Source organism: Parasteatoda tepidariorum, chromosome 5 (genome assembly GCF_982258835.1).
Source record: "Parasteatoda tepidariorum strain Cologne lab strain chromosome 5, Ptep-v5.0, whole genome shotgun sequence".
Classification (NCBI taxonomy): Eukaryota; Metazoa; Arthropoda; class Arachnida; order Araneae; family Theridiidae; genus Parasteatoda; species Parasteatoda tepidariorum.
Genome location: NC_141759.1, coordinates 112,496,425 through 112,510,841, shown reverse-complemented (window position 1 = coordinate 112,510,841; position 14,417 = coordinate 112,496,425). Strand labels below are relative to the sequence as shown.

The 14,417-nt window shown below is 30.3% G+C and overlaps 1 protein-coding gene across 1 annotated transcript; it reads right to left on the bottom strand.

The window, feature by feature from the left end:
• Nucleotides 1-1,605: 1,605 nt before the first annotated feature.
• LOC107449590 (uncharacterized) lies at nucleotides 1,606-13,792 on the bottom strand. The gene is made up of 4 exons (XM_016065170.5): nucleotides 13,583-13,792; nucleotides 10,690-10,825; nucleotides 6,817-6,900; nucleotides 1,606-5,960 (listed from the first exon to the last, which is right to left on the bottom strand). The coding sequence occupies exons 2-4, from the start codon at nucleotides 10,807-10,809 to the stop codon at nucleotides 5,631-5,633; spliced, it is 534 nt and encodes a 177-aa protein (XP_015920656.1). The 5' UTR covers nucleotides 10,810-10,825; nucleotides 13,583-13,792; the 3' UTR covers nucleotides 1,606-5,630.
• Between the last annotated feature and the right edge of the window lie 625 nt (nucleotides 13,793-14,417).

Here is a 14,417-nt window from a genome sequence, read left to right as displayed (position 1 = left end):
TGGTTAGCCTGTCGGCAAGGTGACTTTTAGCCAGGATCCGCCTGTCTGTTGAGAATATTTCACATCAGCGCTGTGGTCGGAGCGAGCTGGATACGGAATTCACATCGGCTAGCCGTCGCTGGGATTCGAACTCAGGTCACCTCATTTGGAGGCAAGCCCTCTATCTCTGAGCCACCACTGCAAAAGCAATAATTGTAAAGTAAGAAGTCTGTCATTAGAGTTATAATGGGAAAAGCTCTTTAATTAAAATATGTATATATACGTTCCTCACACTGTTGTATTGATGTATTTTGCTTTGGCTACATTGATACAATATTAGAAAGCACTCCTTTTTACGAATATAACCGTGTGAGCTGATGAAGAGATTCTATCTTTGATTATATCATGATGCGAAAATATATATTTTAAAATTATTTTATTTATTCTATTTTAATAATTTTTCTTCTTTTTTTTAATTATCTTTAATATTTTCCATGTCTTCTCTATATTTTTAATTATCTATATTTTTATCTATATTGTTGTAATCTATATTTCCAATTTCGATTGTAGTTTATGACGAAAATGATATGATCTGCATTTTCCATAAAATTATTTTCTTATTTTATCCCGCCTTACAAACATACTCCTCAAAATGTTTCATATCATTTTTAAACCCCGTCTATTTTTGTATCTATTTATTTGTTTATTTCATGTGTGGTGATGAAATGTCAATAAACTGTCTTTGCGTAATTTAGGAAACCATCGATTACGTGCATCGGCACAAAGCGAAAGTTAAAATGAGTACTCTAGTTAATCTAAAATCTGGTTCAACATTTGGACTGACGTAAAATACTATTTTCTGTAAGAAATGACTATAAGCTCTGTTTTGGAAATGCTTGAAATCTGCTTCTTTGTCACCAGGCGCGAAAAACCCAGCAACGATTTCAGCATTCCAGATAGTCCTGTCCTCACGAATACAAATGAAAATTGATAAAATCGCCGCAAAATCGAAGAACTAAGAGTAACAAATATACAAAAAAAAAAAAAGCAAAAATATTTTTCAATGACTCAAAAGTAATCAGTAACAAAGTAATAACATTTTTATATTGTTTCACTAAAATGTGCAATTACTATCGTTGATGCTGTTACTGTGAATGACAGAAATGGGGAGTTGCTGACTTCCACCGGTGAATGTTGACAATCATGCAGTCGCTTTGGTAAATGTCCGAAATATGTAATAGGCCTAGTTGAGTGCCACTGCCCGGTATACATTACACTAATGTTTTTTTAGGGTTCAATGCTACTGCTGAGTATATAGTTGCCCGGTATGCCCTACATCAATGTTTTCATAATGTCAAGTGCCACTGCCCGGTATGCATTTAACCGATACTCCAAACACTGATGTTTCTCTTCTAATCTATCCTCAGCAGGTATTAAAATATAGAAGAAATATAACATTCCGGGATAATCACCGAATAAATTAATATCGAATTGGAAATAGCAAATATTTTAGATATTCAAAAAAGTGACTAAGTGATTGTCGACATTCTCTTGATGTCGATCATTTACGGTAACAATGTCACTTTTCATGAAGTTAATGTAGCTGTTTCGAGAGTAATATTCAACTTTTTGTTAGATTTCTTTATTAAACACAAATACATTTATCCACGTAGATTGACTCTAAATAAATAGATGACATATGAAAAACTATAATACAGTTGAATTGTTTTGAAATTCATGACATTTAATATTATTATTTTTTTTTAATTTTCAAGGGGTTACACAAGTTTCAATTACAAGAAAATCTTTTTTTTAAAAATGTTATACAATAATACAACCTACTAAGAATATTTTCCTACAGGACAAATCATTACCCTGTGTTACTAGAATAGGCATCTCAAGGTTACGCCAGTCGACATTTTCCCCTTCTCCGTTACCATGGTTTCCTCAAATCTGGCTTTATCTCCACTGAAATATAGTTCAACTTTTTATGGAAACGTATTACCTTGGAGGGAGAAAAAAAACAACAAGATATGCCGAATCCAAAAGGAAAGGAGAAAAGTGTGGATTCTCGTAACTTTGAGACGCCTGTTCTGTTTACAAGCAAAAAGGGAGAAAGTATCATCCTTACTCTTTGAGAAGTGTGGAAAGTTTTAATAAGAAAGATTCATTAGTTTTTTTAAGGAACCGTATTTACCGCAAAAATCCTGTCTTCTATCAGGTCTCCAAAAAAATTTTTTTCACATGATAATTTTTCCAAAAATATTCTAAAACATTGTTCTTTTTTATAGATAAAGCAAATATTTTATTATAATAAAACAATTAATGAAATTATATTTTTTTGAGTCTTTAAAAATACACGCGAACCCTTCACTGTATTATACAGAGTGTTTTATATTGATCGCCCTCAAAATATAGTTTTTGAATTCTTGTACAAACTGAAGACAAAACGAAAAATGAACACATTGGGTCCGAAAAACAAATACATAAACAATGAAAAAATACAATAAATATAGTTTGTCTAAAGTAAGAACTCCCCTAGCCATTCGTCTGGACCCGTGGCGGTGACTATGGTAATTAGGTATAACTATTTCAATTAGGGTTGTGGGGTAATTGTTAGGATAATTGCTGAGGTCAGCTGGAGAAAGTGAATCTTTTTCTTCTGTCTATTGTGTCAGCCCTGGAGTAAAAAAAACTACCCTCCCTGAAATGCGCTATTCTTATTTCCATAGCAGCAGACGGCCTCAGGCTTTGAGGTGGAGGGAGTTCTTACCATAGACGAATTATATCTAACAAATTGCGATTAAGGAAGGTGGGTACACACTATACAGTACTTAAAAAGTGAAATAAAACCTGAGAAACTTTTGGTTAGATCATCATACACTTGGACTAACTTTTAACGGTATACAGTAAAAAAATATAAATTTTCTGAGTAAAAATACCATTTATTTTCGAAGGTTTTCGATTATAGACTCACAAGATATGAATGGTAATTTTAAAAAAAAAATAGTTCCAAGAGTTTGGTCAGGAGAGCGATCGAAAGTTTAGACACGTTATTGTTATTTTCGTTTATTTATGAAATTTTTTTTTTTTTAAAAAAGCCATGGATTTAAAGTTTCACTTTCCAAGGAGAATTTGACCATTTTTGTTCAAGTTTTCTATTCTCCAAAATAATGTTAAGGTTTGCATACCTCGCAATTCATTATTTTTGTTTAATATTTTTACTATTATTAATCAAAACAATAAAAAAACCATAAATAATTATTAAAGCACTTTTTGCATGGCATTTTATTTTTGAAGCGAATGTTATGATTTTTTTTAAAATTCGTGTATGGAAAAAAACGAAATTAAAATTAAGGAAGGGAAACTTCAGATAGGTCTTCTGCCAAAACTATTGGGGGTCATATTTTCAAAATTGCGGCTATCCCCTCCCCGTATCGAGAGTAAAAAATCCAAATCCATCTGAAAAAATGCATGTCAAATGAAGTACGTTTTTGTGCCTGATTTCGTAATTTAAATTATCCTTTCGTAACTTAAACACATCTGCTTTAGTTAACTACCATATTTAAGGTTAAGCTCTCGAACTATTAAATGCAATGAGCATAATTTTTGTTTCACTTTCAACAAGAATCCTAAAATACATATTAAGAGCGGTCAATGAGAATGAATGAAAATATGGGCCAGAAAAATATCTAATTTGAAATGTACTCAAGTTCCAAAAAGTGATGATTAGATGATATAAATAAACGATCTAACTGTAATTAAAATGTCCAACTAAAACTCCATCGTCAAGAAAATAAAATATAGGAACCACATTATTTAGCAGGACAATGCCTACATTGGGCTGTAGAGCCGCAAAAGAAGATGGGCAGTCATTAAAGAACATCTTTCATTTTAAGTAAAAAATACTAAACTTTTTCAAACTTTGAATGTATTTTGTATTTTTATAATATTTCTCAACAGTAGAATATTTGCTAACAATTTAAAAGCTAAAATCAATGCAACTGTACAGAAATGCATCGAATTTTTATAAAAAATATAAAGGCGCACCTTTATATTTCTTACGTAGATAAAAGCATAAATGCATTATTCACATAGATAAATAAATGCATTAATCTTAAGCGCAGCAATCTCAAAATAAGCACAGCATTCGCAAATATTATCCTCAAGTAGAAAAATAAAGTAGCAAAACTATTTAAGGCAAAAAATACACTTCTCTAGAATTACAAAAAGTTCTAAACGAGTTTTGTCCACTTCACTAAACAGAGTAATAGATTAATATTTTGTAAGAAAATATTTTATTCTTAATCATAAAGGGGGAAATATATCTAAGTCAGTATTCTACATGTTAATTGATTGTTTCTAAAAATTTTCATCGTGTCTTCCTGATGAGGTGCTTTGAGTATTAAAATAATGTCGACTTCTGTATTATTTCAATTTAACATAAAAAAGTTTTTCTTCTTCATTCTTTAACGCTTTTAATGTTAAACAAGATTTTAAGAAGTCAAATCTACATTCGCATGTTCTACGAGGTAGATTAATTTCTAATATTTACATTCACGCAGTTTATAAAATATTTCTATACAACTATCAAAGCACAGCATGTATTGAGATAACACATTTAATTCAAGAACGAAAGTTTGAAAATAAAACTAAACTATTTCAAAAAGACGATTTGTGTGGAATCGTTGCTTAAAAGTTGTATTCATATTATTTTTCTTATAATTTGAGTTTGAAAAGTTCATTTATAAATAAAGTCATTCGCAACTGAAGTCACTTATGCCTACAAGAAAAAACGTTTTATAATGTTTTCTTCTTTTTTAAAAATGTACTAGCTGTTTGGATTTTTTAAAAAAAATTCAGCAAATTTGGGACGAACATCGAATGGATTAAAATATCGAACATAATTTGTAAATGAATATTTTTTTATTTTTAAAAGGCCTATTCTCACAGCATGCGATTCAAGCATATACGATGATCGTCGAGGGAGAATTAAAACCCAATTGGTGAAATGTATTCGCCCGCGAAAAGCTAAACCAATCATGTTCTTCTCTCTCGATGGTTGTCGGAGGTTCGTGAATCGTATGCAGTAAAAACGGGTCCTAAGCCCACACTTTAAAATCAACTCAACACCTAACTCAATACCTCAAAATATTCATGCATTCGATTAAAAATGCATTAAATATAATGAAATATAGTCATAAACTACGCTTTTAAAATAGGTGATATTTTTACTTTAAGCTGTTCTTGAGGTATATGTGTTTTTGAAGTTCTCAAAATTTTTCCAAATGCTAAACCCTACAGAATACACAGAAACTTCTTACTGAAGACATTGAAATTGTGGAAACGTTTTCTTGAATCGTTTAAAATATGACTTATCATTATTTCCCCTCTTTATCGTTTAGAAATATTTAGATTAGTTTTAAATTTGGTTTTTAATCTCTCTCTTGAGAATTTTTTCCAGCTCTTATCGTTGTCTTAGCTAAATTGCACTTTTGCCCACGAAATTTATGAACCAATGACTTCCGTAGCTAAAATGAATAATTCAATGATTTTTGATGTTTATATCCATTGAATTGCAATTGAGAGTTCTCAGCTTTGTTTTTTACAGATCATGTGTCTATCCTGACAAAATGGCGTTCTCGAGAGCTCTAAACATTATATTGCATCAGTACGTTTTCAATGTAGCACAGAAGTTTCCCATAATCCCTGATGGTCAAAATATCTCTTCTCTGTCTTTTGGATGGACTGGACGCTAACTTCAGTTCGTCTGGAAGTACGAGTGGACCTTCGTCTGTGACGTCCTTTTCTTCCATAATTCTTGCCATAAAAGTGGCATAATCAACAAGTTGGTCAATGTTCCATCTAGCTTGCATAATGGAAAGGCGGTATTCTTCCTCCAGTTGTTCCCCCTGGGTCATGTGATTGAGCACAGCTGAATATTTCCGTAGCAGTTGAATGATGGACCATAAATCAGCTTCCTGAAACAATGAAACAGATAATACGTAAGGTAATGCTAAAACCACAGCCGTTTTCAAATACAGTCGGATCTCTATTTAGCGAAGCCGCTAAATCCCGTTAATACGTTCGTTATATGGAGAATTCGTTAAAAAGAAAATCACCTTTTAAAATACTTAAACAACACAAAACAGGTTTTAAATTCATAAGCACTGGACATAATTAAAATAGAAATGGATACACCCTCTTCTTGTAAACTTGTTATTTTATGAATCTTAACCATAAAAGAAATCTGCATGGAAAGCAAGAATAGAGCAAAACATTATCCAGTGTTACACTATCATGCTATATACATTTTCAACTAAAAAAAAGCTAAACTTATGTATAAAATTCTATCTGCATTTAATATGAAAGTAATTTTAAACATACATTACCAAATGCGTTCCTAAGTTTCATTGCTACTGATAAAATTCGTTCATTTTTCGTTTGAAATGCAAACAAAAAGGGAAATGGATTTTATTGCTTTCTCTGAAAATTGAGTGGAGTCGAAAATCAATTCGAGGGCATTTTCCCATAAAATGCGTTAACAAGTTTGAAATGCTCTGAAATATTTCGGGAAATAGGGAATGTGGATCTTAAAGAAAAGTTCGTTAAGTTGAAAATTCACTTCGCTATTTGGAAGTTATTTTACGATAAAATTTTCAAAATGTTCTCGGTTCCAAAGAGAGTTCCAAAAAGTTCGTTAAATTGAAGCCCGACTGTAGTTGAAAAATTTAATCAGCTTAAACACTGTTCCCGTATTTCAGAGAACGCCCAGTGTTATTTATGATTTTGGAAAGAACTCCCTTATTAAAATAAACCCGAGATTTGCACACTTACCTCTATTGATTTGTCAATCTTAAGAAATGGAAGATGGTGGACATCGTAATGACCGAACTCAAATCCTGGATACACAGTTTGAGTCTGAAAGTAAAATATTTCATTAATCTAAATATTAAATCAATGTAAATACATGCATTTCAAGAAATGTTTCTTCAAAAAAAAAGGTTTAATCGTCACAATTTGCCCCCAGAAAACTAGCAGTATGTTATATAATTATTCTTATGCTTCGTAATAGTGTTACCTCTAAAGTGTAGAAATAAATCATCCTGTAAATTATTTAGCTAATGTGAACTAGGGTGCCGAAAATTTTTTCATTCTCAAATTACCTAGTTAATTTGAAAGCTACCTAGATAATCTGCAAACAACCTCGATAGTCTGCACAGTACCTAAATAATATGTAAATTACCTAGGTAAACTGAAAACTACCTAGATAATCTGTACATTACCTAGATAATTTGCTAACTGCCTAGATACTCTGCAATCTACCTAGATAATTTGCGAACTACCTAGATAATTTGCTAATTGCTTAGATAATCTGAAATTTACCAAGGTGATCTGCAAACTATACTTACAATCTGAATATTGCTAAGTACTCGTTTAGGTGAACTTTGCCAGAAATCTTAACTAGCAATTTGTGCACTTAAATTAACAAAATGTCACATTACTTAGATAATCTATAAATTTCCTAGGTAAACAGCAAACTACATAGATAGTCTGCAAACTACCTCTATAATCTGCACATTACCTAGATAATCTAAAAACTACTTAGATAATTTGCCAACTGCCTAGGTAATCTGAAATTTACCTAGTTAATCTGTACATTTCCTAATAAGTACTCGTTTAGGTGATCTTTACTCGAAATCTTAACTAGTATGTTCGGTACACTTAAATTAACAAAATGTCACATCACCTAGATAATCTGTAAATTACTTAGGTAAACTGCAAACTACCTAGATAATCTGCAAACTACCTAGATAATTTTCTAACTGCCTAAATAATCCGAAAATTATCTAGGTAATCTGAAAAGTACCAGCAGCACATTGCCTAATAAGTACTCGCTTAGGTGATCTTTACTAGAAATCTTAACTAGAATTTTCTATACCCATAAATTAACAAAATGTCACTTAAGTCAATTAATACATCTGTTGATAGAACACTACGAAAAAATAGTACCGAGAGTAAAACCATATAAAATATTTTTGCAGTTCAGGAAATTAAAATTGTCACATTCATTTATTTATTTTTCTGTATCTAAGGAATCACGTTCATATAATCAACAAACTACTTGATGGATTAGTATGACTTTTGAACTTTAAAGATGTGGAGACCGTTAATGTGCACATTATTTAGATAATTTAGACATTCTGTAGATTATTTAGGCTTTAGATTATTTAGTAGTCCGACGTAGCGAACATAAACTGTGCAGTGGAGGAAAAATAAGGAAGGTTTCACTACGTTCGGGGTACTAAGCTGCGTAGTGGGGGAAAATTCGAAAGATATCATTACGTTCGATCTTCTAAATCGAATTTCTTGTTTATGATAACCCGTGCTGAGGTCTTCTCTTTTCTAAGAGGTATTGGTTAGTGCGTACAATCACAAGAATGATTATATTTTTAAATTATTACTTTAAGTAAAACTAAAAAAGAACATAATTTTAATCTAAAAATACAATCTCGAATAAAATACAAATAATCTTAACAAAATACGTATAAATTAATCTTAAAGCTTAATAAATAGCAATTTTCAATTAATAACAGAACTAGACAACACAAGAACTACTACAGCATAATAGACTAGAACAAAACAAAACTAAGGAAAAAAATTAGTTTCAAAGACAACTTACTCTCTCTGTACTTAGAAGTCTATCTTTAAAATTTATTTAGTCGAAAAATATTATTTTATTAAAAGTTTAATTGGTTTATACTTTATAACCGAGTTTGGCTGATCAAAATAAAATGTTTTCTGAGAAGCAAGGGAACTGAAAAAACTTCAGAAACACATTTTACAACTACTGTTAAAATTTTATAATTTTATATGTAATAAAACAAACACGTATTAACGTATTAGTTTTTCAATATTGTTCATAATTATTGTTTGAGAAAAACTAAAACTGACATGTCAGTAATAACTCCATAACTACACTAGCCCTAGAATTCATTTTTTATAAATGATTAGTTAAAAAACAAAAATTGACAATTAAAATATGTTACATTTACAGAATGGCATAATTATAAAAACGATAAATAATCTTAAGTAAAAAAGAAAATTAAGAATTTCCACTATTTTTTGTTTTGCTAGTTAGTAATCAAGTGTGTTGTCATGCAACTACATAGGATAGTGTAAGACAGCTTTTACAATTTTTGTGAAGGATTTTGTAAAGATACCACTTTCACGAATTTGTGGAGGATTCGTTAAGAGACCCATATTTCTTCGAAATAAACTCTTGAATAGTGATACACTAATTAATAAGTCTGAGAACAGTATTGAAGTAAAATATAGTCAGTAATCATGAGTTAGGATCCTCTTATCCTCGGGCTACCCATTGGAAGATTTCGCAGTTTTCCTCTCCATGTAACTTAAATACGATTTGGTACAAATAAAGTGTGTTACCCGAAGATTAGTTTGGCCTAATCCTTGATTCAGGAGTTCTCTTCTCCTCTGGATTGGGTTCAAAGTGAGAAGGCTATGGAGTTGAATATTAATAGTGGTAACCCCAAAAACGGGTCAGCTATTTCACGCCGGTTATGATATTAAACAAACAGTATGACTTAAACCATGAACATTACAATATTCGTGACTTCTGGTATTCTTTTGGCTGAACTTAAAATAAAGATGGGCTTCATGGCGCAACTGGGGATCGAACCATAGTCCTCTACATTGACACTTTTAACCACTGAGTTATCTTGGTTCACAATTCAATACAGAGAGTCAAATTGGAATTTTTACATTAAAGGAATTTTGCGATTTCACAAATCTTACACGCAATAATATACTCATGTTTTGCACAGTGCATATACTACAGAATGATTTCCCTTTTCTATAGTTGTTGCAGAACAATCTTCGTTCTCTAAGGAACAATCTCCGTTTTCTATAGTAGGTAGCATTGTATACACTTACTACACAAGAAATTCCGTTTTCTATAGAGCAATTTCCATTCTCAACAGTTACCACAAAAGAATATCCATTTTCTAGAGAACAATTTCCATTCTCAACAGTTACCACAAAAGAATATCCATTTTCTAGAGAACAATTTCCATTCTCAACAGTTACCACAAAAGAATATCCGTTTTCTAGAGAACAATTTCCATTCTCAACAGTTAATACAAAAGAATATCCATTTTCTAGCGAACAATTTCCATTCTTAACAGTTACCACAAAAGAATATTCATTTTCTGGAGAACAATTTCCATTCTCAACAGTTACCACAAAAGAATATCCGTTTTCTAGAGAACAAATTCCATTCCCAACAGTTACCACAAAAGAATATCCATTTTCTACAGAGCAATTTCCATTCTCAGCAGTTACCACAAAAGAATATCCATTTTCTAGAGAAGAATTTCCATTCTCAACAGTTACCACAAAAGAATATCCAATTTCTAGAGAACAAATTCCATTCTCAACAGTTACCACAAAAGAATATCCATTTTCTAGAGAACAATTTCCATTCTCAACAGTTACCACAAAAGAATATCCATTTTCTAGAGAACAAATTCCATTCTCAACAGTTAATACAAGAAAAATGTATTTTTTATTTTTTTACGGAAGAATGTTCATTCTCAAGAGACGCGAAAGTGTAAAATCTCTCAATGTAAAGTGCATTTTGAACTCCTAAAAAACATTTAATAGAAAGAGAAGAAGAAGCAAACTTACTGTTTTCACGAGGTCTTTGTAATGTTCTTTGGCTACATTGATAGTTTGGAAGAGAGAATTTAAGATCTCTTTTTTAGCCTCTTCTGATTCCATTATTGGGGGACCATTGCTCATCTCCATTTTTTATTCCATTCACCTGAAAGAGACCTCTCATTAAAGCTACTCTTATCTTATATATTTAGAATGAAGAAATTTAAAAAAAAATGAATAAATTTAAATCATTCGATTCACAATTTTATAGTATTTCGTTAAATAAGTAAAATAACATTCTCGTTTTTACAATATACCTCTAAAATAGGATAGGGTTTCTCCAATTTAAAAATATGAATTACTTGGAATTCTAAGTTTTTTAGTCTGTTATAAATTTATTTATGAAAATAGGGCATGCAGTATTATTAGATGCTGCTTATATCTGTTGATGGTAGCGTGAAAAAGAAACATGAGAGCACAAACATCAAGAAACACTCGCAAAATCCACGAAATTGCAATTCACGAACACTTGCAAAAAATATAGCCGGTGTTACTTTAGATATCTGAACTGTGTTTTCCTTGAAGTGTTGTTGCGTGTTAAAGTGAAGGAATTCCCCACTTTGTGATATTATGCATATTTAGTTTCATTCGTAGTTAAGTAATAGTACGTTAAAATGATAACCCACAATAGAAGGCGAATTTGTCATTACTTCAAGTTTGCCACAACTATAACGCTATAAACAAACACACACACTCACAGAGAGAGAAAGAGAATAAAAATATCGAGAAAATAGAGAGAAAACATGAAAAATAATATTAATCAAAAGAGAAAAAGAAAAATTTCAAATAAAATATTTTTGCAAAAATATTAAAAATCTTTTTAAAAAAATTGGAAAAATGTATTTATATATTAAAAAACCGGAAAACAAAATGAAGAAAAGATATAATCTCTTCTTCAGCTCACACGATTATAACAGCAAAAAGGAGTGCTTTCTAATATTGAATCAATAAAGCCAAAGCAAAATATATCAATACAATAGTGTGAGTATAACGTATGTTGGGATTAAATAAAACATTAACTTTCTTAATTTTCTTCGTTTTTTTTCTTTTTATCCTTTTTGTCTGAAAGGACAAATTCAGGCAGTCCCAACAATTAAATAAAAAAAAAATGCCACAAATTTTTAATCGTAAAAAAATGTGTCTTTTTACAAATTATAATTATAGACAATTACTATCTTAATTGATTCAATATTATTTTAACACATGGGCTACTTATTCAAATATTTTCCAAAATAAAATATATTTTTTCTCAATTAAAGAGAAAGTTTCAACAAAATATAGCGTTTACTTACGAAAAATATGTTAAAAAGGTTATAGTAACAGAAAAAAAAAGTGTTCTGGGGAAATATTAGGTCTTAAGATTTAAATGTACACCTTGTAAACTCTTCGAGATTTGTAAAAATACATCGACAAATTTATATTACATACATCCATATTTAAAAATACAGTATACTCTTGATTTCTCAAAGTGTAAGGGGTGCTAAAAAAATTTCGACATAGCGTGATAACAAGTTTAGAAGAAGATAAGTTCTGAAAAGTAAAATAAAATATATTCTAAAATATTTCTTTGAAAAGTAGAGTTCTGAAACATAAGAACAACTACTGTTAAATTTGTATGTCATGATAGTTGACTATAAATTCATATGCAACAACGATAATTTTATTTTTAAAAATAAGACAAACTTAATTATGCATTAAATAGAAAAGAATTTGTTTACAATGTTAATTTTAATTTTAAAAGTAAGACAAAAACAATTATGCATTAAATAGAAAATTATTTTTTTACAATGATAACTTTATTTTTAAAAATTAAACAGGTAATAACACAGAAAACAAAGGCTTAAAATGTATAATCTTTTTTCATACATTACGAAAACCAAATGTATATTAACGATAACAGTTGTAAATATTTTTGTACATTCTAAGACATATGAAGAACTCATACATTGAAAAATGAAAATGGACTTGAGACTAATGGACTTTGGACTTCAAAAGATACGGGCATTTTATTTCATGAATGCATACAATACCTCTAGAAATGCCATTCAATAACTTTAAAGCAAATGCATTTATTTATAATTTAAAACTAATAATAACGTAACATATTATGCTTTATATTTTACAAAGAATAAGTTCAGTAACTTCATAGGGGATATTTCCGTATCGTGATCTGTCGCGCCAACTGCAATCGCCAAGGCGTCAGATTTTAAACTTGCAAAATTTCAGAAAAAAAATACGAACAAAAAAACCCCATATAGATGTATGTTCTTTTGTTGGCTACGAGTTATACCTTACAAGTTGGTCCCTTTCTGTAATGTTTTTTTAAAAAAAATATCGCTGGCTTTTTTAAATATATTGGCGATGAATCTGCCACAGATCACGATAATATTTTTTTCAGTTCATACTATATCTCATTATTATATTTAGTACATATAAATATGCAGGTAGAATATATTTTTAAAGAAAACTAACTTATGTCAGGGCGAAATCGGGTCGTTTCATGAAAAAATCCAATTATTCTCCGGGGATTATTCCCCGGAGTTTATTTCATTAAATGGATTTTTAAGTAGGTTTAAATTTATTTCATTAATGGTTTTTTTTCCATTAAAAACCCCCTAAAAATTCGAGTGGACTGGTTTTTTTCTTAATAACTCGGGTTTTTGTGAACCTCGATAAAACATAAGAACAAAAAATTACCAACATGCTGATAAAAAGTGCTTCGATATAATTTCTGTTTAAAATTTATTTGCTAATTATAAACATTTTAGAATGATTAAAAAAAAACATATTTATATCAATTAAATTTAAAAGATGGTACTTTTCAAAAACGATTAAAAGTAGATGTTTGTTTTTAAATGCTTACCTGTGAAGGCTCATTTATTTTTGGAAGTAGAGGAGTGATTTTCTCTTCCCAAGTGAAACATCAACAGCTGCTTCTTTCGATGTCCTATCTATGGGGGCAATCGGACGTCGTGACCCCCTAGGTGACAGTATTTGCAAAGTTTACAATAAAAACAAATAAATATTTTCTGTGGACGGCGAGGATGGCAAAATCTATAAAAATTTGGCGGTCATTCAGATAAAAAGACTCTCCCATTGGATGGATAACTTCACGTGACTGCTGCGTCATTTAACGTCACGCCTGAAGAGCTGAGATCTAAAATTGCGCAAGTAAACATATCTATTCTTTTTTCTACATGGATTGCTAAAATGAAAAGGATTTGTAAATAAAAAAGAGGAAAATGATACATTTTTATTCTTTTTAAAGTGTGTCACTTACTCTAAGGAATCACTTATAAGAGGGGTGCATGAATGATTCTAGAAGAAATATTGATTACTGAAGAAGAAACAATTATAGCGAAGAAACAAATTCTTCGTTGTTATGTATTTGGACGTTTAAGATTCCAGAAATGAAAAAAAAAAAAAAATCAAATTGTAATTTTGAATAAGTGGTTGTCACGCTTGGAGAAGATTTGTGACATTTTGTGATAAGGGAAAGGGAGGTGGTGTGACGTCTCACATTTTGGTTAAAATAAAAATACTTGAAATAAATCAATTAAATATTATCTTTTTTACATTTATTTCATTAAAATCAGTTCATAACTAATTATAATTATTGTTATGCTCGCAAAGGCCATTAAAATAATCTAGTTGAAAATTAAATTTGAAATAGGATTTAACACATGCTTTGTATATTA

Excerpts from the sequence above, each read along its gene's own strand:
- LOC107449590 (XM_016065170.5), bottom strand. The coding sequence starts at position 10,809 with ATGGAGATGAGCAATGGTCCCCCAATAATGGAATCAGAAGAGGCTAAA. Across the intron at positions 6,901-10,689 it reads ACAAAGACCTCGTGAAAACA|ACTCAAACTGTGTATCCAGG; the intron begins GTAAGTTTGCTT and ends TTTTACTTTCAG. Across the intron at positions 5,961-6,816 it reads AGATTGACAAATCAATAGAG|GAAGCTGATTTATGGTCCAT; the intron begins GTAAGTGTGCAA and ends TCATTGTTTCAG.